The 24132-nt window shown below is 41.7% G+C and overlaps 1 protein-coding gene across 2 annotated transcripts; it reads left to right on the forward strand.

The window, feature by feature from the left end:
• The first annotated feature begins 1832 nt into the window (after nucleotides 1-1832).
• MAGEB6B (MAGE family member B6B) lies at nucleotides 1833-3308 on the forward strand. Of its 2 annotated transcripts, none has more exons than XM_077989286.1 (2): nucleotides 1833-2184; nucleotides 2437-3308. In XM_077989286.1, the coding sequence occupies exons 1-2, from the start codon at nucleotides 1833-1835 to the stop codon at nucleotides 3306-3308; spliced, it is 1224 nt and encodes a 407-aa protein (XP_077845412.1). The 2 variants fall into 2 exon arrangements, with proteins under 2 accessions (XP_077845412.1, XP_077845411.1); XM_077989285.1 differs by having other exon boundaries at nucleotides 1833-2136; nucleotides 2389-3308.
• The last annotated feature ends 20824 nt before the right edge of the window (nucleotides 3309-24132 follow it).

Raw genomic sequence — 24132 nt, forward strand, 5'->3', positions numbered from 1 at the left:
ACAAAGCTGCCATGATAAGGAGTCCCCTTATTTTCTCCTTGTTGATTTTTGAAGGCTATGGTTGGGAGAAGGGAATGAATTCATAACAAAAAAGGGAAAAATCGCAAGGCCTGACAGCAGTCAGTGGGTGGACCTTAATTGACTGCTGAAAGACTGCACATCTTAGAAGAGAAGAGGGCTCAGCATGTCTCCTCCTTTGCCCTAACTCCACAGCATAACTAACTGGCTGCAGCTAGGTCTAGGAGGCCCCAGGCAGTAGTGGCCAGATGAATTGCACATGAGGAGTCTCAGGAAGTTGAAGTCTAGTCTGAGAGGGTGTCCTCAAGTCAGTAGAGGGAAGGAACATGGCAAGAATGAAGTGATGACACTGAGTGAGGGCTGGAGGCAAAGTCCATTCTGGAAGAGGGTGTCCCACAGAGCCCCATCCCTACTGTCAGTCTTGGAAGGTCCTGGCATGTGTTCCTGGCTCAGGCTCCACCTTACTTCCTACTCAGGACTCTCAGGGAATGAGATCCTCCATCTCCTGTTGACTGATTCAGCTCAGCAGACAGAGAAGTCTAAGGGTCCACGAAGAGCCCTAGAAAGAATTTTATGTGAGTTCTTCAGCAGCCACCCAGTCCACAGAACACACGGTGAGTGACAGACCCCCACCCCTGCTGTTATGCTGGGAAGGCCAGGTGGGCATGGCCGGAAGTGGTTCCTCCTGACTTCCGCGTAGAAAAGCGGCCAGGCAGGAGGCCTTGGTCTGAAAAGTGCTGCGTCGGGTCAGCGGAAGGGGGCATCCCAGATCTTCTCAGGTATCTTAGTGGGTATCTTGACCTAGAACTCGAGGGACATTCCCCAACAACTACAACCCCCTATCCCCTAAAAAAGGGCAGCTTCAGAGAGCCCTGCCCCATCCTGCTCCTAAGATGGTAACTTAGGAGTCCCGAAGCATGGCTGTTAGGCCAAAAGTCCATTCGCTTTTTCCGTGGGGTCGAAGAGCGTGAAGTCCTCGGTCGAAGGCTGGTGGACTCAGGTCAGTAGAGAGAGAAATCTCAGGCACTGCGTAGCTAGGAGGAATACTCTGCTTAAGACTGAAGGGACTCCATGCCGCAGCATGGGTTGCACCGAACTACGCCCCTGATGTCAGCCTGGGGGTCCGGGCAGGTCTCTAGAGAGAGGTGCGTTCTCTCTTTGTCCCCGTGAGAGTCAGAGAGGTAGGTCCCTGGTTGTAAGAAGGTGGCAGCAGGTCAGCGAGGGTGATTTCCAGGTTGTGGGAAGAGTCAGGATGAGGAGTCTGATTACCGTAGGGACCGTTCTCAATATAACAGCAAGAGCACTCAAATGCCTCCGCTGCTGTCAGTCCTAGGCGGTCTGGGTGTCCCGGAAAGAAGTGTTGGGCAGGAGTGCTTCTTTATTTCCTCCTGGTTAGTACTGTAAAAATTCCTAGTGTCAATTTCAGAGCGGCAGAGGGGAATGGGCCTCTGGGACTTGACTGCAATTTTTATGATGATCCAGAATAAAAACGGAGAGGACCACACCTCTGAACAGAGGGGCCCCCACTGCCGGTCCCTGCTGTCACCTCAGTAAGCCCCAAAATGGGCTGTCATGCTATAGTCTAACACTCACTCTTAACTTCCTCCTAAGTTCGAAGGAGACAAACAGACCAGGAGAACAGGAGTCCTGCGAGTTCCTGGAGCAATTGTTTCATGGAAACCTCCAGAAGGGCCGCTGGTTAAAGCCAGGATAGTTGCTCTCTGCCGAAGGTGTTGACATGATGTCACTCTCTCCCGTCCAGGTGCCAACCTTCATGTCCACACTCCTACCTGCTGTCATAGGCCACAGCCACCATGCCTCGGGGTCAGAAGAGTAAGCTCCGTGCCCGTGAGAAACGCCGAGAGACCCATGGTCCGCCGCAAGGTCTCACAGGTCCCCAGGTCACTGCAGAGAAGCAAGAAGAGTCTCGCTCTTCCTCATCCTCTTCTGCTGTTTGTCGGAGTGCTCGTCGTAGGTCTTCTGATTCCTCCGTTCCTCAGGAGTCTCAGGGAGCTTCACCCACTGGCTCTCCTGATACAGGTGTTTCATGCTCAAAATCTGATGTGGCTGCCAAGGGTCAAGATGAGAAAAGTCCAAGTACCTCCCGGGATGCCTCCGTTTCTCGGGAGTCTCAGGGAGCTTCACCCACTGACTCTCCTGATGCAGGTGCTTCATGCTCAAAATCTGATGTGGCTGCCAAGGGTCAAGATGAGAAAAGTCCAAGTACCTCCCGGGATGCCTCCGTTTCTCAAGAGTTTCAGGGAGCTTCACCCACTGGCTCTCCTGATGCAGGTATTTCATGCTCAAAATCTGATGTGGCTGCCAAGGGTCAAGATGAGAAAATTCCAAGCACCTCCCCTGATACCTCCCTTCCTCAGGAGTCTCAGGGAGCTTCACCCACTGGCTCTCCTGATGCAGGTGTTTCATGCTCAAAATCTGATATGGCTGCCAAGGGTCAAGATGAGAAAAGTCCAAGCACCTCCCCTGATGCCTCCGTTCCTCAGGAGTCTCAGGGAGCTTCACCCACTGGCTCGCCTGATGCAGATGTTTCAGGCTCAAAATCTGATGTGGCTGCCAAGGGTCAAGAAGGGGAAAGTATAAGCCCCTCCGAGAGAACTGTGTTCTTTACAACCGCAGACCGAGATCCTCTAAACAGGAAAGCGAGCAAGATGGTGCAATTCCTGCAGGAGAAGTTTGAGAAGAAAGAGTCCATTTTGAAGGCAGACATGCTGAGGCGTGTCCGCAGACAGTACAAGCCTTGCTTCCCTGAGATCCTCAAGAGAACCTCCGAACGTTTGGCGGTGGTCTTTGGCGTTGAATTGAAAGAAATGGATTCCAGCGGCGAGTCCTATACCCTTGTGAGCAAGCTGGGCCTCTCCAGTGAAGGAAGTCTGAGTGGTGATAATGCGCTGCCGAAGTCGGGTCTCCTGATGTCGCTCCTGGGTTTGATCTTCATGAAAGGCAACCGTGCCACTGAAGAGGAGGTCTGGGAGTTCCTGGGTGTGTTGGGGATATATGATGGGATCCTGCACTCAATCTATGGGGATACCCGGAAGATCATTACTGAAGATTTGGTGCAAGATAAGTACGTGGTTTACCGGCAGGTGCGCAACAGTGATCCTCCACGCTATGAGTTCCTGTGGGGTCCACGAGCCCATGCTGAAACCACCAAGATGAAAGTCCTGCGTGTTTTGGCTGAGATCAATAACACCAGTCCCGGTTTATACCCACATCTGTATGAAGACGCTTTGATAGATGAGGTAGAGAGAGCATTGAGATTGAGAGCTTAAGGCAGAACTGGCACTATTCCCTTGGCCAGGGCACCTTATGGGGCCACATCCTACAGATCCTCCCATTCTGAATTAGAAATTTTGCTTTATGTTAGAAGAGAGTAGTGAGCTTTCTAGGTAGTGCAGTATAGTAGAGGCTGGAGGGAACAAGATATATCTCTTTCTTTTGTCTTGTTATACATGAGTAACTTGTAGATTTATGTTTTATTTCTTTGTCAATTTTCAAGATTGTTTCTGTTAAGTGAAAGTTTATTTTGCTTCAGATTATACAATTATCAAAAACATAGCTCTCACATTCATGGTTGTTTAACCAATTTGAAAGTTACGGTTTGGGTATTAATAAAACAAAATCACACAACATATTTTCGTTGTAATTCAGAACTAGATAACATGGTAATAGAAAATGGATTTTGATATGAATCTTAAAGAACTCCACAATAAAAGAGTTGACATCATAATATGATGAGAAAGAAAAGGAAAAACAGAAATGTAAAAGTTGTTTAATTCTTGGTTTGCCTAATTCCTTTTCCTATTTCTTTTAGTATAAATAAAGGATACTTGGATTTATTTAGGTTATTAAGACTGCCGTTTGTTTTGTTCTAGTGCACTTCATATTCTATGTTATCTACTGCATCAAAAAGCCTTTCTGATTGCAGGGTGGTATTTTCTGGGTTTAAAATCATCACATGAAATGCAGTGATCAATATAAGCCAGAATGAGTTCACTAAAAACCTTCTTGAAAATTTCAAGGCGGCTACATTCAAGAACTTGCATAGGCTTAAATTGTCCCAAATATTTTCAAGATGTGGTAATTTTGTTTCTTAATATATCCTTAGGAAAATTAAAAATTAATAATTTATATAAAAACACATATTATGGTAACTGTCATTTATGACAGACTCAGTATTTCCTACTTAGTATGCCATATTTTTTATGGACAGTACTTATACCCCAAAATTCCTACAAGATGGGGTTTAGCAGACTCACTTCAAAATGAATAAATTGCACATTTCTAAAAGCTCACAAGCTTGTAATTGACAGAGCTGGGATTAGATCTCTGGTCTGGATTCATCTAGAGCACACATTTTCCAGTCCTCTCAGCCTGAGCCAGACTTTGTGTCTTTTAATTCATTTTTCCTCTCACTGCCCAAAATGCTTATCAGAGCATTAAAAGGACACTGTACCCAAAGCACTTCTTTGGAATATACAACTAGAATAATCATAATGCTGAATAAATGAGTAGTATGAATTGCTAAAAGAAAAAATAATACACAGTGACAGTATGATCATCTGGATATGCAACATCAGATAACCCAATAAGATCAGGAGCTCCCCAAATCATCTTGCTCTGCCCTTTCCCCATAGAAATTAAATATCCTCAAAGCAAAGTACATAATAGGCTAAGTCTGGCTGGCAAAGCAAAGAATAGATCAGTGTGCTTTTTTCACTGACAGCCCACCACCTGTCTGGGGCCTCCTGCCTTGTGGTACAGCTTCCCTGTCTCGTACAGAACCTGGGACAGGGAGCCATTGTCTGCAAGGTTTGCAGTAGGGAACCTGCTCAATTGTTTGCAGGTGTGTGACATTTCCCAGCAGGCTTAAACAGAAAGGAGGCATGATGAGAACCCCCATAAATGAGGATTCTGGAGATCACTGCCTCAGAATATCGGGGTCACTGAGAGACCAGGCCCTGCCTACTCTCAGATCTAGAAGGCCCAAGCTATAGCAGCAAGCTAAAATTTCTCTATTTATTCAAGTTCTCAGGTACATAAGAGTCCTGGTCTAAGGGTGGTGTGCTCTGGTTATTGGGAGGAGGATCTCAGCCTCTGAAAACTATCAAGAAGAGGACTCTGAATGAGAAATGAGGAATGATCCACCCAGAACAGTAGGGGCTCTTAAAGCTTTATCTTGCTTTCTGCCTTGGGTGGCCATAGGCAGGGCTATCTGGTTGAGGCTCCTCCTCATTTTCTCTAGGGCTTCTACTGGTGCCCCAGGGAGATAAAGGCTTTGATCTCATGGCAGTAGCTCCGATTCTGCCCATGAAGGAGATCCTCACGAGCCTGGATTAGATTTAAGGTGAGGACACTGGGGTAGCCAAGGAGTAGCACCCTGACTTCCCCCTCTGGTTTCTCAGTAAAGGAAAAGCTTTGGCTTGAGGCTGGCAGACTCAGCTTAGTAGAGGAAGGAGTTCCACATCCCCAAATCCATGTTAGAACCCTGAGTGAGAACTGAGGGAGCCACTGACTCCAAAACAGTGGAATCTTGTCGGATTCTGACCCTGCTATTATTCCTCAGAGGATCCTCAATAACTGTGGCCAGATGTGGCTGTTCCTAACTTCCAATTGGGAGATTCCAGGAAGATATGGCCTTGGTCAGAGGAGTGCAGCCTTGAGTCAGTGGAGAGTGGAGTTTCAGATTTCATTAGGTAGGAGTCAAGGTAAAGATGCTGAGGGAGGATAGAGGAGACCACTCACCCAAGAACAGTGGGAATGCAGTGTCCTGTCCCTATTGTCAGCCCTAGGAGGACCAGGGCAGAACTCTCAGACTGAAGTGCCCCCTCAGTTCCTCTGGCAGTGGTCTCAAGGAAGTGAGAGCCTTATTCTAATGGGAACAACCCTATTCAGCAGAGGATGTTTAATAGGAGTCACACTGCTGACCCTAAACAGGGATGATGGTACTCCTCCCAGAACAGTTGGAGCTACACGAAGCCCTGCCATTGGTGTCTCTCCCTGGCAAACCAGGAAATTCTGAGATGATGAGTCCCACTCATTTCCTTTTAAGGCATTTCAAGGAGGTAAGGCACCTGGTCTAAGGGGTCAGTCTGAGGTTACCACAGGGATAAATTCCAGGTCATACAAACAGTCAAGCCGAGGACCGTGAGGATGGAAGGAACCACTCAAATCATAACAGTACAGACAACGCAGAATCCCTCAGGTACTGTCAGCCGTAGGTGACCATTTGATAGTATTAGGGAATTAAAGGCCGTATATGAACAGACAGGCCTCTAAGTCTTGGGAATGTTCATTGTGAGGACTCTGAGCAAGGACTTAGGGGAGCAACCAACCTAGAAGAGAAAGGAACCCACATAGCTCTGCCCCTTTCAGCCCTGGAAATCCCCAGACACAAATAACTGGATATGTCAGCCACTCTCTCCTCGCCCTGTAGGACTTGCATCACTAGAGGGAGGAGTCTGAGATCCTGGCTGAGTGAGGACTCAAGGAGTTGCAAACCCTTGAACAGAGGAGTCCCATGGAGTCTTTCTCTTGCTATTAGTTCTCAGAATCCCCTAATAGCTCCAGCGTGATCACTTTGACTTCCACGTTTGGGGACTCCAGGTGGTGAGGAACTTGGTCTGAGGTTGGCTCTCTCATCATAGAGAACATTACCAGGTTGAGCCAGGTGTCAGGGTGAGGACCATGAGGATGGAGCAGAACCTGAAACGTATAACGGAGGCAGCACATAATCTCTCCCCTACTGTTAGTCCTGGGAGACTCAGGGATAAATGTCAGGCAGAGCAGAGGCACCCCTCAATTCCTCCTCAGGGTGACAGAGAAATGAGGCCCTTATTCTGAGGGAGACGGTGACAGGCCACGAAAGGGAGAAACTGTGGGCACTGTCATGAGTCAAAATGAAGAATCTGGGTGAGGCCTGGTGAGGCCAATCCTCATGAGGCCCAAAAGTGCCTGCCACAGCTTTGTGCCTCGGGAGACTACAGGCAGGTATGGCCCAATAAGGCTGCCCTCCCTTCCCTCTACTAGGTCTCAGAGAGTTCTGGGCCTTGCTGTGTGGAGATGCCTTCAGATCAAAGAACAGAGGAGCTGCAGGTCCTTCTAGGAGTCAAATTGAGGACTTCTGATGAAGACTAAGTTGATCATATTCCTTCCCCCAGTAGAAGGGCAACATAATTTCCAGCCCTCACTCTGGCTTTCAGCATTTGAAAACCCATAGCAGGACTGTCAGGGAGAGGCTGCCCCAATGTTTTATATTGGGTCTAAGGGAGGTGATCTCCTTAAGAAAGTGAAGCCATGATAGAGCAGAAGAGGGGATCCCAGGCCCTACATGGAGCCAATATGAGAACTCTGAATAAGGACTGAGGGTCCAGTGATCCCAAGACAGAAAGGATCCCCCAAAGTTGTCACCCCATTGAAGTGCGAAGTCAGGAAACAACTGATGACCCAGCTTGAATGAAGTAATGAGGGACAAATTTTCTCTTATTCAAGGAAAAGTTACTGTTTTTGTCTTTCAGGCCTTCAACTGATTGAATGAGGCCCATACACACATCGGGGAAGGCAATATGCTTTACCCAGTCTACTGATACAAATGTTAATCTCATCCAAAAACAGCCCTACAGAAACACCCAGAATAATGTGTTTGAGTAAATATTTGGGCACTCCATTGCTCAGGCAAGTTGACATGTAAAATTAACCATCACAATACTAATAATGAATACACATCCTCTAGGTTTTTATTGTTGCTTTTGTGTTTTTATATTGGTCAACCTCTTGCCTGACTCTATTCAGCCTCTGGTTTACTTGCTGTTTTTTCAACTAGAGGAAAACATTAAAAGTTAAGTATAAACTAGGTCTATTCAACCAACTTGAAAGACTCCCTCCAGAAAAAGTTTCAAATTATATTTTAAAAACAGAAATTATATTTACAGATCGTCTCCAACTTATGAGGTTCAACTTATGATTTTTTTGGTTTTACAGTGGGTTTATCAGGATGTAACCCATTATAAGTGGTATTAAATGCATTTTCAATTGATACTTTTGACTTATGTTTTCTGGAATGTAGTCCCATCATAAGTCGAAGAACATCTCTGTATCTAAAACATATGCTCCTTGACATGACTGGATTCAATATTTATATGAAGGACTTCATGCAGCTAAACTTTTTATTGTGTCTTCAATCTCGTTACTTGTTATTCGTCTGTTCAGGTTTTGAATTTCTTCCAGGATCAAACTTGGTAGGTTGTATGTATCTAGAAATTTGTCCATTTCTCCTAGATTTTGTAATGTATTGGCAGATAGTTGCTTACTGCTGCCACTAATGATCCTTTCAATTTCCTGAGCATCAGTTGTAATGTCTCCTTACAAGCTGTTTCTGCTTTATGGAGCATCCCAAGCCCAGTAACCTTGTGATTCTTGCAGACTCATAGAGGTACCGCCTTGATGGTTTTGGACACAATCCAAGATAATTCTCTGGATTACCAGGCAGAGACTCTTGTTCTTGTCCCTTAATTTCTCAGAGACATACAGAGTCTCTCTCTCTGTTCTGAGCCACCTAAAGCTGCAGGTTGAGTGACACAAGCGCCCCTGTGGCCACCACCACTATGATTTCACTGGGTTTGACCTGAAGCCAGCATAGTGCTGAGTCTCACCCAAGGCCTGTGTAACCATTCCCTGGGTACTGCCCATGTTTGCTCAAAGCCGTGGGGTTCTACATTCAGCATGTGACAAAGCCAACCAGTCCTGTGTCCTTCCCTTCAGGGCAGCAAGCTGCCTCAGGCTCCATGTGGGTACAGAAGTGCTGTCTGGGATTCAGAGGTTAGAGCCAAAAACCTTAGAAGTCTACTTCATATTTCATTATATTGTGGCTGAGCTAGCATTCAAACCACAAGACACCGTTCTTCCCACTCGGCAGTCCCCTTTGCAAAGGCGGATTAACCTTACCCCATAGCCATCACCACCCCTGGCCATGAGCTGTACCACCAGACTAACACTGATGTTCTCTTAAGGCCTAAAGACTCTCAAGTCAGTTTGTGGTGAATGTTCCTGAGCTGGGACTCTTCAGAGCAGTGGGCTCCCATCTGGCCAAGGGCAGGTCTAGAAATGCCATACAAGAACCAAGTCCTGGAACTGGGGACCCCAAGAGCCTGCTTGGGGCTCCACGCCCTTGTGATGGTGCTGGTACCTAAGGTGCAAGACAAAGTTCCCTTTACTTCTCCCTCTGCTTTTCTCAAGCAGAAGGAGCTTTTCCCCATAGCCAGCACAGCTGGTAAGTTTCCAAGTCTAACATGAAGCCCACAAGTGTCAGAGGCTCACCATGGCCCTCCATGTAGTGCCTGGGTATTACTACTGGTTATTCAGGGCTTCAAGGCTCTTCAGTTATCAGGCGATGATTGCTGCCAGGACTGAGTCCTTTCCTTCAAGGCAGCGGGTTCCCTTCTGGCCCAGCATGTGTCTAGAAATGTCACCTGGGAGCTAAAGCTTGAAATGGGGGCCTCACAACTCTCACCAGTGCCCTATACTGCTTTGGCTGAGCTGGTATCCAAGATGCAAGACAAAGCCCTCCCCACTCTTCCTTCTCTCCACAAGTGGAAGGAAGGGGTTTCTTTAGGAGCTGTGAGCTGTGCAGCCTGGGTTTAAGTGAGGGGCAATGGCAGGGTAGCACCTCCTTGGCTGCCCCAGCTGATGTCCCAGTATGTTTTGTGCCCCCCGTCCACTGTCTATGGGCCTAGTTCAGCCTTGGTATTCACCTAAGATTTGCAGTCATTATGGCCTAGACTGCCTTTCAAATTTACCTGGAGACCCAGAGTGCCGTAGTCCTCTGTGGCGAGGTTTCTATGTAAGTTTGGACCACTGGGAATGGTGATTCCCTTCCGGCTAGGGTTGGTTTAAATGCTCCCTCTGTGGGAGGGTGTCAGCTGAGTTTGGCCTGGTTTTCCTTTCTACTCTAACAGAACAGCTGAGTTCAGTGCCTCACAATTGCTGTGTCCGCCCTCCCCCAGCACCCAGAGATGCTCTCTGCACCATGCCACTGCTGCCCAGGGGTAGGGGAGGGCTGGTGTGTCAATGATTCAGGACTATTTTTGCTATCTCTTCAGTGCTTCTTTCAGCGATGTGAAGTTAAAATCAGGTACTATGAGCGCCCACCTGATTTTTGGTCCTTAACAAAGTGTTTTTTTCTGTGTAAGCTGTTGCTAACTTTGTGTCCTTGTAGGAAGGGGGTACAATGGGTGAAGTTTTCTATTCCACCACCTTGCTCTACCTCTCCCTCAGGTTTTAGTTTTGATAAAGGACAATTTATGTATGCTCTTTTAAGGATCTAATTTTAGGTCGAGAAATGCTTTGTGGTAGAGGGAAGGAGCATATGCTGAAGTTGAGGTTGTTCTACAGTCTGCAATAGAAGACCAGTTGGACAAAAGGTTTTCAAAAATTCTGCCCTTGTTTCTCCCCAGTGTGTCTTGGAACATTCATTTCTACTGCTTCCCTATAGGAATCTGAGACAACACTTCAGACCACAGGTTACAGTACCATGCGTTTATATAAGGAAGCACAGAAGTTTGTATGGTTGAGGCACTGTGACTCCAGAGGATATACTAACTAACACATGAAACTCCTTTAGAAGTAAGTCTTGGAATTCTTTATTATCTTATAAAGTATATCTAATAGACTAAAAATAGAATAGTAAATATCAGAATGAATCACACATAGATAAGCCAGGTAATTTTGCATGGAACTTTGATTATATGTATGTACATAAAAACTCCAAATCACTAACACATTTGGTAGATATTTCTTATTATTATACTATATTGGAGGTTAAAAATAAAGGTCCCTGCACTGGACTATGCAATGTTACATACAACTTGGAAAGATCAGGGGCTTACAAAATCTTCCAGGTCTGCCTCTTCCCCGTAGAAATATATCTTTTTTGATCAGAGAATTCATAGAGACAGTCTGGCTGGCCAAGGGAAAGAATAGGTCAGTGTGTTTTTTTCTGACAGTCCTGCTGTCCTGTGGTCTATGACATTGAGTGCAGCTTCCCTATTTCACATCTACAGTGAGACCCTGACTTATTCTCTGTAAGGTATGCAATTGGGCCAGAGCTCAGAGCTTGCAGGAAGGTGTTATTACCAGAGAGCCTTTGATCAAAAAGCAAGGATCCCATATGAAGACCTGTGTGAGAGAAGACTGAGGTGACCACAAATTTCAGAACATAAGGATTAACACATTCTTACCTCTGCTTTCAGTCATGAGAGACACCGGGCAGCTGTGTCTCACATCTTTGCCTGAGGTTGTACCCAGAATCTAGGGAAGGTGGGGAAAATCATAGGCCACTGCAGTAGAAGGATTATTTTTCTGAGTATTCTTCAGACTTTGCTGGTTGTTAGGACACACAGCTCTCCCTAGGCCCCTCAGATCACCCCATTCACCACGAAGAGTGCTGTAGATGTTTCATGTACGAAAACTGATGAAGGGGTAAACAGCCACGATGATGAAAATCCAAGCATTTCACAAGCCCCACCCGCCCCTGAAAACTCACGCAAAGACCTTCTAACCAAGGAGGTGGCTTTGTTTATGCACAACCTCATATGTTTACTTTGCTCAAATATAAAATTAGACTTTTATCATGAAAGCACACATTCTAAAAAATGACAGCAGAAAGTATAAGGACCACATCTCCATAATCCAGCGGAGAGCCTCTGACACGTGGAGTTGCTCGTTGTCTTTGACTCAAAGGGTTTTAACCCTACTAAGCATCTCTATACCCTTGTCAGAAAATTGGAACTCATCAATGATGGGAGTTGGAGTGCTGGTAGGGGTTGCCAAAGAGCAGACTGTTGATGATTCTTCTTAGTGTGACCTTCATGAAAAGCGACCACACCACTGAAGAGAAGGTCTGAGAGTTTCTAAATATGCTAAATACATATGCTGGGGCAAAGCATTTCATCTGTAGGTAGTTCAGAAAGCTCATCACCAGAAATTTTACATAGGAAATGTACCTGGAGTACCAGCAAGTTCCCAGTAGTGATCCTACATGCTATAAATTCCTGTGGTATCCAAGAGCTCACACTTAAATCAGCAAGAATAAAAGTCCTAAAATTTTTGTCCAAGGCCAATGATATGTCACTGTTTCTTTCTATTCCTGTGTGAAAAGTCATTGTGAGATGAGTAAAAGAGAGCCCAAGCCAGAGTTGCAGCCAGGATTGACACTATTACTATGGCTAGGGCATGTTCCAGGGCCATGTACAACAGCCTTTTATATCCCTAGTAAAGTCTGAGGTAGGTTCTTCTATTTCCAATTAAATAGAGCAAACAACTTTCAAGTAGTAGAGGCCATTATTGGGCAGGAGGAAACACACTGTACATGTATCATTTTTGTATTTTGTTTAACCAAATAACAAACATTTTTCTTCCTTCCTTCCATTATCTTCTTCTTTCTTAATTCTTTCCTTTTTTCCTAATTCTCTTTCTTTCTTTTCAGTTAATTTCTAAATGTTACTTTTTAAATCGAAAGTTTAAATTGCTTCAGAATATAAGTTTATGAATTGTCACTTGGATTATACATTTATTGCTATGTATTAGGTCTAAAGGTAGGAACTAAGGTGTTTTGAGAAAAAAGGAAAATCTTCTATTGTATTTCATGATCTGAAACAAGATAATGTGGCAATGAATTAAGTGTTTCATTGGAAATATGAAATAACAGTAAAATTGTTTGGCTCAAGAAATGGAGACAAATGAAGTGGAAGATGTTCAACTTTTAGATTCTCTAAATTTTCAGTGTATTGTTCCTTTGAAATTTACATATACATACATACATATATACATAAATTTACTTAGCTTATTCAAGAATGCGGGAGAAATTAAATCTTAATAAATATAAACAGATGAAGGCCCCTGGTTTGCAAATGGCTGTCTTTTCATGGTATCCTCACATGGCAGAGAGCAGAGAGAGAGAAAGCAAGCTTCCTCATTTATTTTTATAAGTGCACTAATTCCATTCACAAGGGCTCCACCCTCATGGTCTAATTACTATTCAAAGACCTTGCCTGTTAATACCATCATATTGGGAGTTGGGATTTCAACATACATATTTTAGAGGGACACAAACATTCAGTATATAACAATGCTCATTTATTCTCTAAATATTAATTGAATATCCACTTTTTGGAAAACACCATGTTATTGTTGGAGATCCTAGGATTTCTGTTATAGGAGCAGTAGAAGTTGGTGGCATCTAAGGTAGCCAGGCGGGATGATTTAAAAGAAGGAGTGAGAAGGTGGGAATTAAGGCAAGAGCAATTAAATGTAAGCATCTTGAGACAAGTCTGTTTGGATATTTGAAAAACAGTATTTGTTCACTGGTACTAATGTTTAGGTTTCTCCCTGTGGTTGGTGAGGTAAGGCTCTGGGAGTGACGAACTGGCACCAGGGCCTCAAATGGTGTGTCTCAGGGTCTATTAAAGCTTAGAATGCAAAATGGCTCTTAGCAATTATTCTTGAATCCTGGATAAACTAAAGCAAACTTTTCCAGAGAGAAGTAAGATAGGTGTTCCCTGTACTTGACTCAGTGTATTTGATCATAGTTTGGTAAATAATTGTTCTGCATACTAAACTGCAAACATATGCTACCTTCCATTAAAAAAGAAAGATCACATAGAAGGTACAACCAAGAACCCATAGGATGGAGCCACTACCCAAGAAAATTATTCTTAGGCTTTGAAATCTAATCAAGGAACAGATAACTGTTGTTCATTGGGATTTCAGAACTGCTATTTTCTAGATACTCTTTTGTACCTCCAATTATGCCTGTTTTTACATAAGCATGTCGATAGCTGTTATCCTATGCCTATCTCATCGTTGTACATTGGGTGAGTTAAGACAGACAACTTGTTTCTTTTGTTATAGAGATCCACATATAAAGCTGTATCTTGCCCAACTGCTATACTTAACAACTACCCCAAGAGCCTCTTCATCTGCAGATGGACCTGATTTAGATGGTGCAATTTGAATTTGGAGCTGATGCTGTAGTGAGAACAGAGTTTTGGAGATCTTTGGAAGGGATGTATGTATTTTGCATAAGGTAGAGATCGGAAACAATGGGTTCTAGCGGGCAGACTGCAACAGAAAAAAAATCTTATGCGTCCCCAAAGAGTCCCACCTTCTGGTGGTCATGACTTGTGTACTCCTAACTTTTATGTAGGTAGGGCACTTGATTTTATTCTAAAAAATAGATTATGACAAAGGTGATGGGATATCACTCCAGCAATTACATTAGATGTCAGAGTAGAGATGACACTTGTCTAATAACGGATACTATGTAAGACACTATTTTGCTGTCAGATAGGCTCTTGCTATCCTGCTTGTCTTGAAGAAGAAACCTGCCATGTTTTGAATGGCCTGTAAAGAGGAAAATGTGGCATGAAATTGCAGGCTTTGGTTAGGACTGAGGTTGGTCTCTAAGCAAGAGCTTATAAAACACTCTTAGTCCTATAGACAAAAGGTAATTAATTATGCAAAAAACCCGGAGTGAGCTTGACAGTGGATATTTTCTTGTCCACTTTCAGTTTCCAGTCCAACATGTAAGCAGCTTAGACATGTGTCACTCCCATCCTACCAATGAGAAAAAAGTTGAACAAACTGAAAATCAACCACCTTTCTTAGACCAATCAGTTAACTGAGGTCACAGAGCAAATGGCTGTCCCCACAAAATGGAGACAGGCTAGAAGATACAGAGCATCCACAGCTCACTGGAGCAGAACCCCAGGAGCAGAAACCACTGCTAGAGCTGGTACCAGGATAAGAAAATGTAAGCTATATTTGACAAGTTACTGAATCTTCAGTGTAGACTAGCTTCACAGTTAAAAACTCTACTGGGGCCCAGTACATTAAGGGGCTTTCATATTCTTGTGAGTTTTTCCTCCAGTGGTCCTAATAGGTTCTTACAGTGAAGATTGGAGATCAGATAAAAATGCTCTTGTCCTTTCAGCAGGGGGAGGAAAAAAGTCATTTTGAAACATGCCCAGAGCAACCTGTTCCTTATAACAAGGCCTGCTTAAAGATAAACCTATCTACCAGACTCTGACAAGGGTTAGACTAGGGCCTAAACAACTTGAAAAAAGAGAAAGTCTCCATTCCAGCCCCCTCTATATCCTTGTAAGTGGAGGACGAGAAATACTCATTTACAGGTCCTCTTGACTTCCTGTTTCCCCTAAGGGGTGAAAAACCTGAAGTACTTGTGAAGTCATAGTTTACTGGACTGGGAGAGTCTCATCAAAAGACTGAGACTTAACTACAGAATCATAGAATGCTTCCCCTCACCCCATACATTACCACTACATCAGCAGGGCTCCTATAGAAGAATCAAGGATTATAACTGAAAGAACTGCACATTGCTAAGACCTTATTTAAGAAGAACAGGGGAGACAAAAACAAGGGCATTCAAGGAAATGATGGAATTTAACACCTACAGCTATAGCAAGTGGTAAACACAGACTCATTCCTGGCCAGAAAAATATGAAAACTCACACTAAAGGTCTACTGACCTTTGCTCCTTTTACCCAGTGTATTATGTTTGGTTTTCAACAAAAAAATTACAAGTCATACTAAAACACAAAATACACAGTTTGAAGAGACAGATCAATCATCAGAACCAGACTTAGATATGGCAGACATTTTGGAATTATCAGACCAGGAATTTAAAATAATTATGATGAATATGCTAAGGACTATAATGGAAAAAGTATACAACATGCAAGAATGGTAGGTAAACAGAAAAATGAGAGAGAAGAGGGTTAAAGACAAACTGTTAAAAGCAAAAAACAACCTAGAATTATATATTCAGTAAAAATATTCTTCAAAATGAAGGGGGAGAAAAAACTCTTTCAGACAAATAAAAATCAAAACCTGAGGGATGTTGTCACCAGTAGACATGCCTTGCAAGAAAGGTTAAGTTTGTCAGAGAGAAGGAAAATTATATACATCAGAAACTCAGCTCTACATGAAAGTGGGAAGAGTGTTACAAAATTAATGATGGTAAAAGAAAGTATTTTCTTATTCTTGGTTGATCAAAGTGATAACAGTTTGTTCAAAATAATAATAGCAATAATGTATTCATTGATTATACCTTATGAACAAGTAAAATAAATGACAGTAGTGTTACAACAGACAGGAAATATGTACTGGGAATATTCTTCTATAAGGTACTTGTGCTACTTGTGAAGTGGTGGAGTATGTTTTGAATGTGGACTTGAATTAGTCGTGATCATATTTCAAACTCTAGGGCAACCACTGAAAGAACTAAAAACATAGAAGTATGATTGATGTGCTAAAACAGTAGAGAAAATGGAACTGTACAAAATACTCAAAACCAGAGAAGGCAGCAAAAGAGTGGAAGACCAAAAATAACATAAAATAAAATAAAAATAAAAATAAAAGAGCAGTGGTTCTCCCAGCACGGTGTTTGAGCTCTGAGAACAGACAGACTGCCTCCTCAAGTGGGTCCCTGACCCCCATGTAGCCTAACTGGGAGACATCTCCCAGTAGCAGCTGACTGACACCTGATACAGCCGGGTGCCCCTCTGAGAGGGAGCTTCCAGAGGAAGGATCAGGCAACAAAATTTGCTGTTCTGTAGTATTTGCTATTCTGCAGCCTCTGCTGGTGATACCCAGGCAAACAGGGTCTGGAGTGGACCTCCAGCAAACTCCAAAAGACCTGCAGCTGAGGGAACTATTAGAAGGAAAACTAATAAACAGAAAGGAATAGTATCAATATCAACAAAAAGGACATCCACACCAAAACCCCATCTGTAGGTCACCATCATCAAAGATCAAAGGTAGATAAAACCACAAACACGGGGAGAAACCAGAGCAGAAATGCTGAAAATTCTAAAAACCAGAGCACCTCTTCTCCTCCAAAGGATTGCAGCTCCTTGCCAACAATGCAACAAAGATGGACAGAGAATTACTTTGATGAGTTGACAGAAGTAGGCTTCAGAAGGTCGGTAATAACAAACTTCTCTGAGCTAAAGGACGATGTTCAAACCCATTGCAAGGAAGCTAAAAACCTTGAAAAAAGATTAGACGAATGGCTAACTAGAGTAAACCATGTAGAGAAGACGTTAAATGACCTCATGGAGCTGAAAACCATGGCACGAGAACTACGTGACGCATTCACAAGCTTCAGTAGCCAATTCAATCAAGTGGAAGAAAGGGTATCAGTGATCGAAGATCAAATGAATAAAATGAAGCGAGAAGAAAAAAGAGTAAAAAGAAATGAACAAAGCCTCCAAGAAATATGGGACTATGTGGAAAGACCAAATCTACATTTGATTGGTGTACCTGAAAGTGATGGGGAGAATGGAACCAAGCTGGAAAACACTCTTCAGGATATTATCCAGGAGAACTTCTCCAACCTAGCAAGGCAGGCCAACATTCAAATTCAGGAAATATGGAGAACATCACAAAGATACTCCTCGCAAAGAGCAACCCCAAGACACATAACTGTCAGATTCACCAAGGTTGAAATGAAGGAAAAAATATTAAGGGCAGCCAGAGAGAAAGGTCAGGTTACCCACAAAGGGAAGCCCATCAGACTAACAGGAGATCTCTTGGAAGAAACCCTACAAGCCAGAAGAGAGTGCGGGCCAATATTCAACATTCTTAAAAAAAAGAATTTTTAACCCAGAATTTCATATCCAGCCAAACTAAGCTTCATAAGTGAAGGAGAAATAAAATCCTTTACAGACAAGCAAATGCTGAGAGATTTTGTCACCACCAAGCCTGCCTTACAAGAGCTCCTGAAGGAAGCACTAAACATGGAAAGGATCAACTGGTACCAGCCCTGCAAAAACATGCCAAATTGTAAAGACCATCGATGCTAGGAAGAAACTGCATCAACTAACAGGCAAAATAACTAGCTAACATCATCATGACAGGATCAAATTCACACATAACAATATCAATCTTAAATGTAAATAGGCTAAATGCCCCAATTAAAAGACACAGACTGACAAAGTGGATAAAGAGTCAAGACCCATCAGTGTGCTATATTCAGGAGACCCATCTCATGTGCAGAGACACACATTGGCTTAAAATAAAGGGATGGAGGAAGATCTACCAAGCAAATGGAAAGCAAAAAAAAAAAAAAAAAAAAAAAAAAAAAAAAAAAAAAAAAAAGGAGGGGTTGCAATCCTAGTCTCTGATAAAACAGACATTAAACAAACAAAGATCAAAAGAAACAAAGAAGGCCATTACATAATGGTAAAGGGATGAATTCAACAAGAAGAGCTAACTATCCTAAATATATATGCACCCAATACAGGAGCACCCAGATTCATAAAGCAAGTCCTTAGAGACCTACAAAGAGACTTAGACTCCCACACAATAATAATGGGAGATTTTAACACCCCACTGTCAATATTAGACAGATCAACGAGACAGAAGGTTAACAAGGATATCCAGGGCTTGAACTAAGCTCTGCACCAAGTGGACGTAATAGACATCTACAGAACTCTCCACCCCAAATCAACAGAATATACATTCTTCTCAGCACCACATTGCACTTACTCCAAAATTGACCACATAGTTGGAAGTGAAGCACTCCTCAGAAAATGTAAAAGAAAAGAAATCACAACAAACTGTCTCTCAGACCACAGTGCAATCAAACTAGAACTCAGGACTAAGAAATTCAAAACTACACAACTACATGGAAACTGAACAACCTGCTCCTGAATGACTACCTGGTAAATAACAAAATGAAGGCAGAAATAAAGATGTTCTTTGAAACCAATGAGAACAAAGACAAAACGTACCAGAATCTCTGGGACACATTTAAAGCAGTGTGTAGAGGGAAATTTATAGCACTAAATGCCCACAAGAGAAAGCAGGAAACACATAAAATTGACACTGTAACACCACAATTAAAAGAACTAGAGAAGCAAGAGCAAACAAATGCACAACCTAGCAGAAGGCAAGAAATAAGAAAGATCAGAGCAGAACTGAAGGAGACAGACATACAAAAAACCCTTCAAAAAAAAAAAAATCAATGAATCCAGGAGCCAGTTTTTTGAAAAGATCAACAAAATTGATAGACTGCTAGCAATACGAATAAAAAAGAAAAGAGAGAAGAATCAAATAGACGCAATAACAAATGATAAAGGGGATATCACCACTGATCCCACAGAAATATAAACTACCATCAGAGAATACTATAAACACCTCTATGCAAATAAACTAGAAAATCTAGAAGAAACGGATAAACTCCTTGACACACACACCCTCCCAAAACCAAATGAGGAAGAAGTTGAATCCCTGAATGGACCAATAATAGGCTCTGAAATTGAGAGAATAATTAATAGCCTGCCAACCAAAAAAAGTCCAGGACCAGATGGATTCACAGCTGAATTCCACCGGAGGTACAAGGAGGAGATGGTACCATTTCTTCTGCAACTATTCCAATCAATAGAAAAAGAGGGAATCCTCCCTAACTCATTTTATGAGGCCAGCATCATCCTGATACAAAAGCCTGGCAGAGACACAACAAAAAAAAGAGAATTTTAGACCAACATCCCTGATGAACATTGATGCAAAAATCCTCAATAAAATACTGGCAAACTGAATCCAGCAGCACATCAAAAAGCTTATCCACTAAGAACAAGTTGGCTTCATCCCTGGGATGCAAGGCTGGTTCAACATATGCAAATCAATAAATGTAATCCATCACATAAACAGAACCAAAGACAAAAACCACAAGATTATCTCAATAGATGCAGAAAAGGTCTTCAACAAAATTCAACAGCCCTTCATGCTAAAAACTCTCAATAAACTAGGTATTGATGGAATGTATCTCAAAATAATAAGAGCTATTTATGACGAACTCACAGCCAATATCATACTGAATGGGCAAAAACTGGAAACATTCCCTTTGAAAACTGGCACAAGACAGGGATGCCTTCTCTCACCACTCCTATTCAACATAGTGTTGGAAGTTCTGGCCAGGGCAATCAGGCAAGAGAAAGAAAGAAAGGTATTCAATTAGGAAAAGAGGAAGTCAAATTGTCCCTGTTTGCAGATGACATGATTGTATATTTAGAAAACCCCATCGTCTCAGCCCAAAATCTCCTTCAGCTGATAAGCAACTTCAGCAAAGTCTCACAATACAAAATCAATGTGCAAAAATCACAAGCATTCCTATACACCAATAACAGACAGAGAGCCAAATCATGAGTGAACTCCCATTCACAATTGCTTCAAAGAGGATAAAATACCCAGGAATCCAACTGACAAGGGATGTGAAGGACCTCTTCCAGGACAACTACAAACCACTGCTCAACGAAATAGAAGAGGACATAAACAAATGGAAGAACATTCCATGCTCATGGATAGGAAGAATCAATACCATGAAAATGGTCATACTGCCCAAGGTAATTTATAGATTCAGTGCCATCCCCATCAAGCTACCAATGACTTTCTTCACAGAATTGGAAAAAACTACTATAAAGTTCACATGGAACCAAAAAAGAGCCTGCATTGCCAAGACAATCCTAAGCAAAAAGAACAAAGCTGGAGGCATCACATTACCTGACTTCAAACTATACTACAAGGCTACAGTAACCAAAACAGCATGGTACTGGTACCAAAACAGAGATATAGACCAATGTAACAGAACAGAGGCCTCATAAGTAACATCACACGTCTACAACCATTGATCTTTGGCAAACCTGACAAAAACAAGAAATGGAGAAAGGATTCCCTATTTAATAAATGGTGCTGGGGAAACCGGCTAGCCATATGTAGAAAGCTGAAACTGGATCCCTTCCTTACACCTTATACAAAAATTAATTCAAGATGGATTAAAGACTTAAATGTTAGACCTAAAACCATAAAAACCCTAGAAGAAAACCTAGGCAATACCATTCAGGACATAGGCATGGGCAAGGACTTCATGACTAAAACACCAAAAGTAATGGCAACAAAAGCCAAAATAGACAAATGGGATCTAATTAAACTAAAGAGCTTCTGCACAGCCAAAGAAACTACCATCAGACTGAACAGGCAACCTACAGAATGGGAGAACATTTTTGCAATCTATCCATCTGACAAAGGGCTAATATCCATAATCTACAAAGAACTTAAACAAATTTACAAGAAAAAATCAAACAACCCCATCAAAAAGTGGGTGAAGAATATGAACAGACACTTCTCAAAAGAAGACATTTATGCATCCAACAGACACAAGAAAAAATGCTCATCATCACTGGCCATCAGAGAAATGCAAATCAAAACCACAATTAGATACCATCTTACACCAGTTAGAATGACAATCATTAAAAAGTCAGGAAACGACAGATGCTGGAGAGGCTGTGGAGAAACAGGAACACTTTTACGCTGCTGGTGGGACTCTAAACTAGTTCAACCATTGTGGAAGACAGTGTGGTGATTGGATCTAGAACTAGAAATACCATTTGACCCAGGGATCCCATTACTGGGTATATACCCAAAGGATTATAAATCACACTACTATAAAGACACATGCACATGTATGTTTCTTGTGGCACTATTCACAATAGCAAAGACTTGGAACCAACCCAAATGTCCTTCAATGATAGACTGGATTAAGAAAATGTGGCACATATATACAATGGAATACTATGCAGACATAAAAAAGGATGAGTTCATGTCCTTTGTAGGGACATGGATGAAGCTGGAAACCATCATTCTGAGCAAACTATCGCAAGGACAGACAACCAAACACTGCATGTTCTCACTCATAGGTGGGAACTGAACTATGAGAACACTTGGACACAGGGCGGGGAACATCACACATTGGGGCCTGCTGTGGGGTAAGGGGATCGGGAGGGATAGCATTAGGAGACATACCTTAATGTAAATGACAAGTTAATGGGTGCAGCAAACCAACATGGCACATGTATACATATATAACAAACCTGCACGTTGTACACATGTACCCTAGAACTTAAAGTATAATTAAAAATAAATAAATAAATAAAAATAAAAAACACACAACGGCCACAAAGTTAAAATCGAACAAATATGGTAGATATTAACACAACTATACCAATAATAACTTTTAAATACAATGATTTAAATGCACCAATAAAAAGACCAAAACCAGAAATTGTCAGAGGAGATTAAAAAACAAAAAACAAAAAACTTAATGTTGTCTACAAGAAATCTACCTTAAACATAAAGATATAGATAGATTAAAAGTAAATGAACTGGAAAAAGATATGTGATTGTACCGCAAATGTAAAGAAAGCTGGAGTAGCCATGTTTGTTTCAATCAAAGCAGAATTCAGGTCAAGGAAAATTATGAGGTATAAACAGGGGCATTTCATAATGATAAAGGGGTCAATTCTCCAAGAATATATACCAGTGCTTATTGTGTATGCACCAAAAAACATGGTGTTAAAATGAGTCACATAAGGCAAATACTGATGAGACAAATCCACTCTTAAAGTTGAAGACTTCAACACACCTCTATCAGTAATTGACAGATACAGCAGCCAGAAAATCAGTAAGGGTATAGTTGAACTGAACAGCACCATCAATTAACCACATCTAAATGACTTTTATATAATACTTAACCAAATGATAAAATGCACTTTTTCAGGCTCACATACACCAAGAGAGAACACATTTTGTCCCATAAAAACACACCATCAAATTTAAAGGGATGGAAAGCATACAAAGTATGCTCTAAGTTTACAATTGAATTTACCTAGAAATTGAAAACATAATGATAGCTGGAAAATCCCCAAATATATGTAGATTGAACAACATGCTTCTAAATAACACATGGGTCAAAGAAGGCATCTCAAGAGAAATTTTAAAAATACAACTTTTCAAAATGTGTGAGGAGCAAAAAAAGTAGAACTTGCAGGGATATTTATATCATTGACTGCATATACTAGCAAAAGGGATATCTAATATAATAATCTAACCTTCCACCTTAGAAAACTACAAAAAGAAGAGTGAATTAAATCCTAATAAAGTTAAAAATAAATATTAGAGAAGAAATCAATAAAACTGAACACATCAATAGAGAAAATCAGCAAAACTAAGGCAGTCATCAGTCATCAAATCTTCATTTGATAAGATTCATAAAATTAATAAACCTCCAGTTACATTAACTAAGAAGAGAGAAGACACAAATTGCTAATGTCAAAAATGAAAGAAAGGCCATCACTGATTATTCTATTGACATTAAAATGATAGTAAAGGAATATTATGAACAATTCTAGGCCCACCAATTTGGTAACCTAGATGAGATAGACCAATTCCTTGAAAGACACAATCCAACAAAACTCACACAAGGAGACAGAGATCATCTTAATAGGCCTATATCTATTAAAGAAATTGAATCAATGATTGATAACCTTCCAAAAGAATAAACAACAGTCCCAAATGAGCTCACTGGTGAATGCTGTCAAATCTTTAGGAAGGAACGATATCAATTCTCTGCAAACAAACACAAAGATGAAAATATACTTAATATCATGGATCATTAGGGAACTGCAAATTAAAACAATCAGATATCACTACACATGTATTAGAGTGGATAAAATCCAAAACACTGACAAGACCACATACTGGAGAGGATGTGGGGCAATAGAACCTCTCATTCAGTAATGATGGGGGTGCAAAAATGGTACAGCCTCGTTGGAAGACAGTTTGTCAACATCTTACAAAATTGAAAATACTCTTTTCACATGATTCCGCAGTTGCTCTCCTTGGTTTTTAGCCAAATGGGTTGAAAACTGATGTCCACACAAAAACTTGAACACAAATGTTCAAAGCAGCTTTATTCTTAATTGTCAAAACTTAGCAGAAACCAATGAGAATTAAGTGTCCCACAAGCATACAATGAAATAGTTTAGTGATTAAAAAGTGTGTTATTAAGCTATGAAAAGACATGCAGGAACCTAAATGCATAGTGCTAAGTGAAAGTAGCCTATTTGAAAAGGTTACATGCTGTAGGATTCTAAGTATATAACATTCTGGAAAAGGCAAAATTATGGAGACAGTTAAAAAAAGGGGGTTCTGGGGAATGGGGGAATAAGGGGAGCACAGTGGATT

This window comes from Macaca mulatta, chromosome X, assembly GCF_049350105.2.
Source record: "Macaca mulatta isolate MMU2019108-1 chromosome X, T2T-MMU8v2.0, whole genome shotgun sequence".
NCBI lineage: Eukaryota > Metazoa > Chordata > Mammalia > Primates > Cercopithecidae > Macaca > Macaca mulatta.

What these genes read in the sequence shown, in the direction of transcription:
- MAGEB6B (XM_077989286.1), top strand. Translation starts at nt 1,833, where the DNA reads ATGCCTCGGGGTCAGAAGAGTAAGCTCCGTGCCCGTGAGAAACGCCGA. An exon ending in CACTGACTCTCCTGATGCAG is followed by an intron (nt 2,185 to 2,436) that starts GTGCTTCATGCT and finishes CTCCTGATGCAG; the next exon opens with GTGTTTCATGCTCAAAATCT.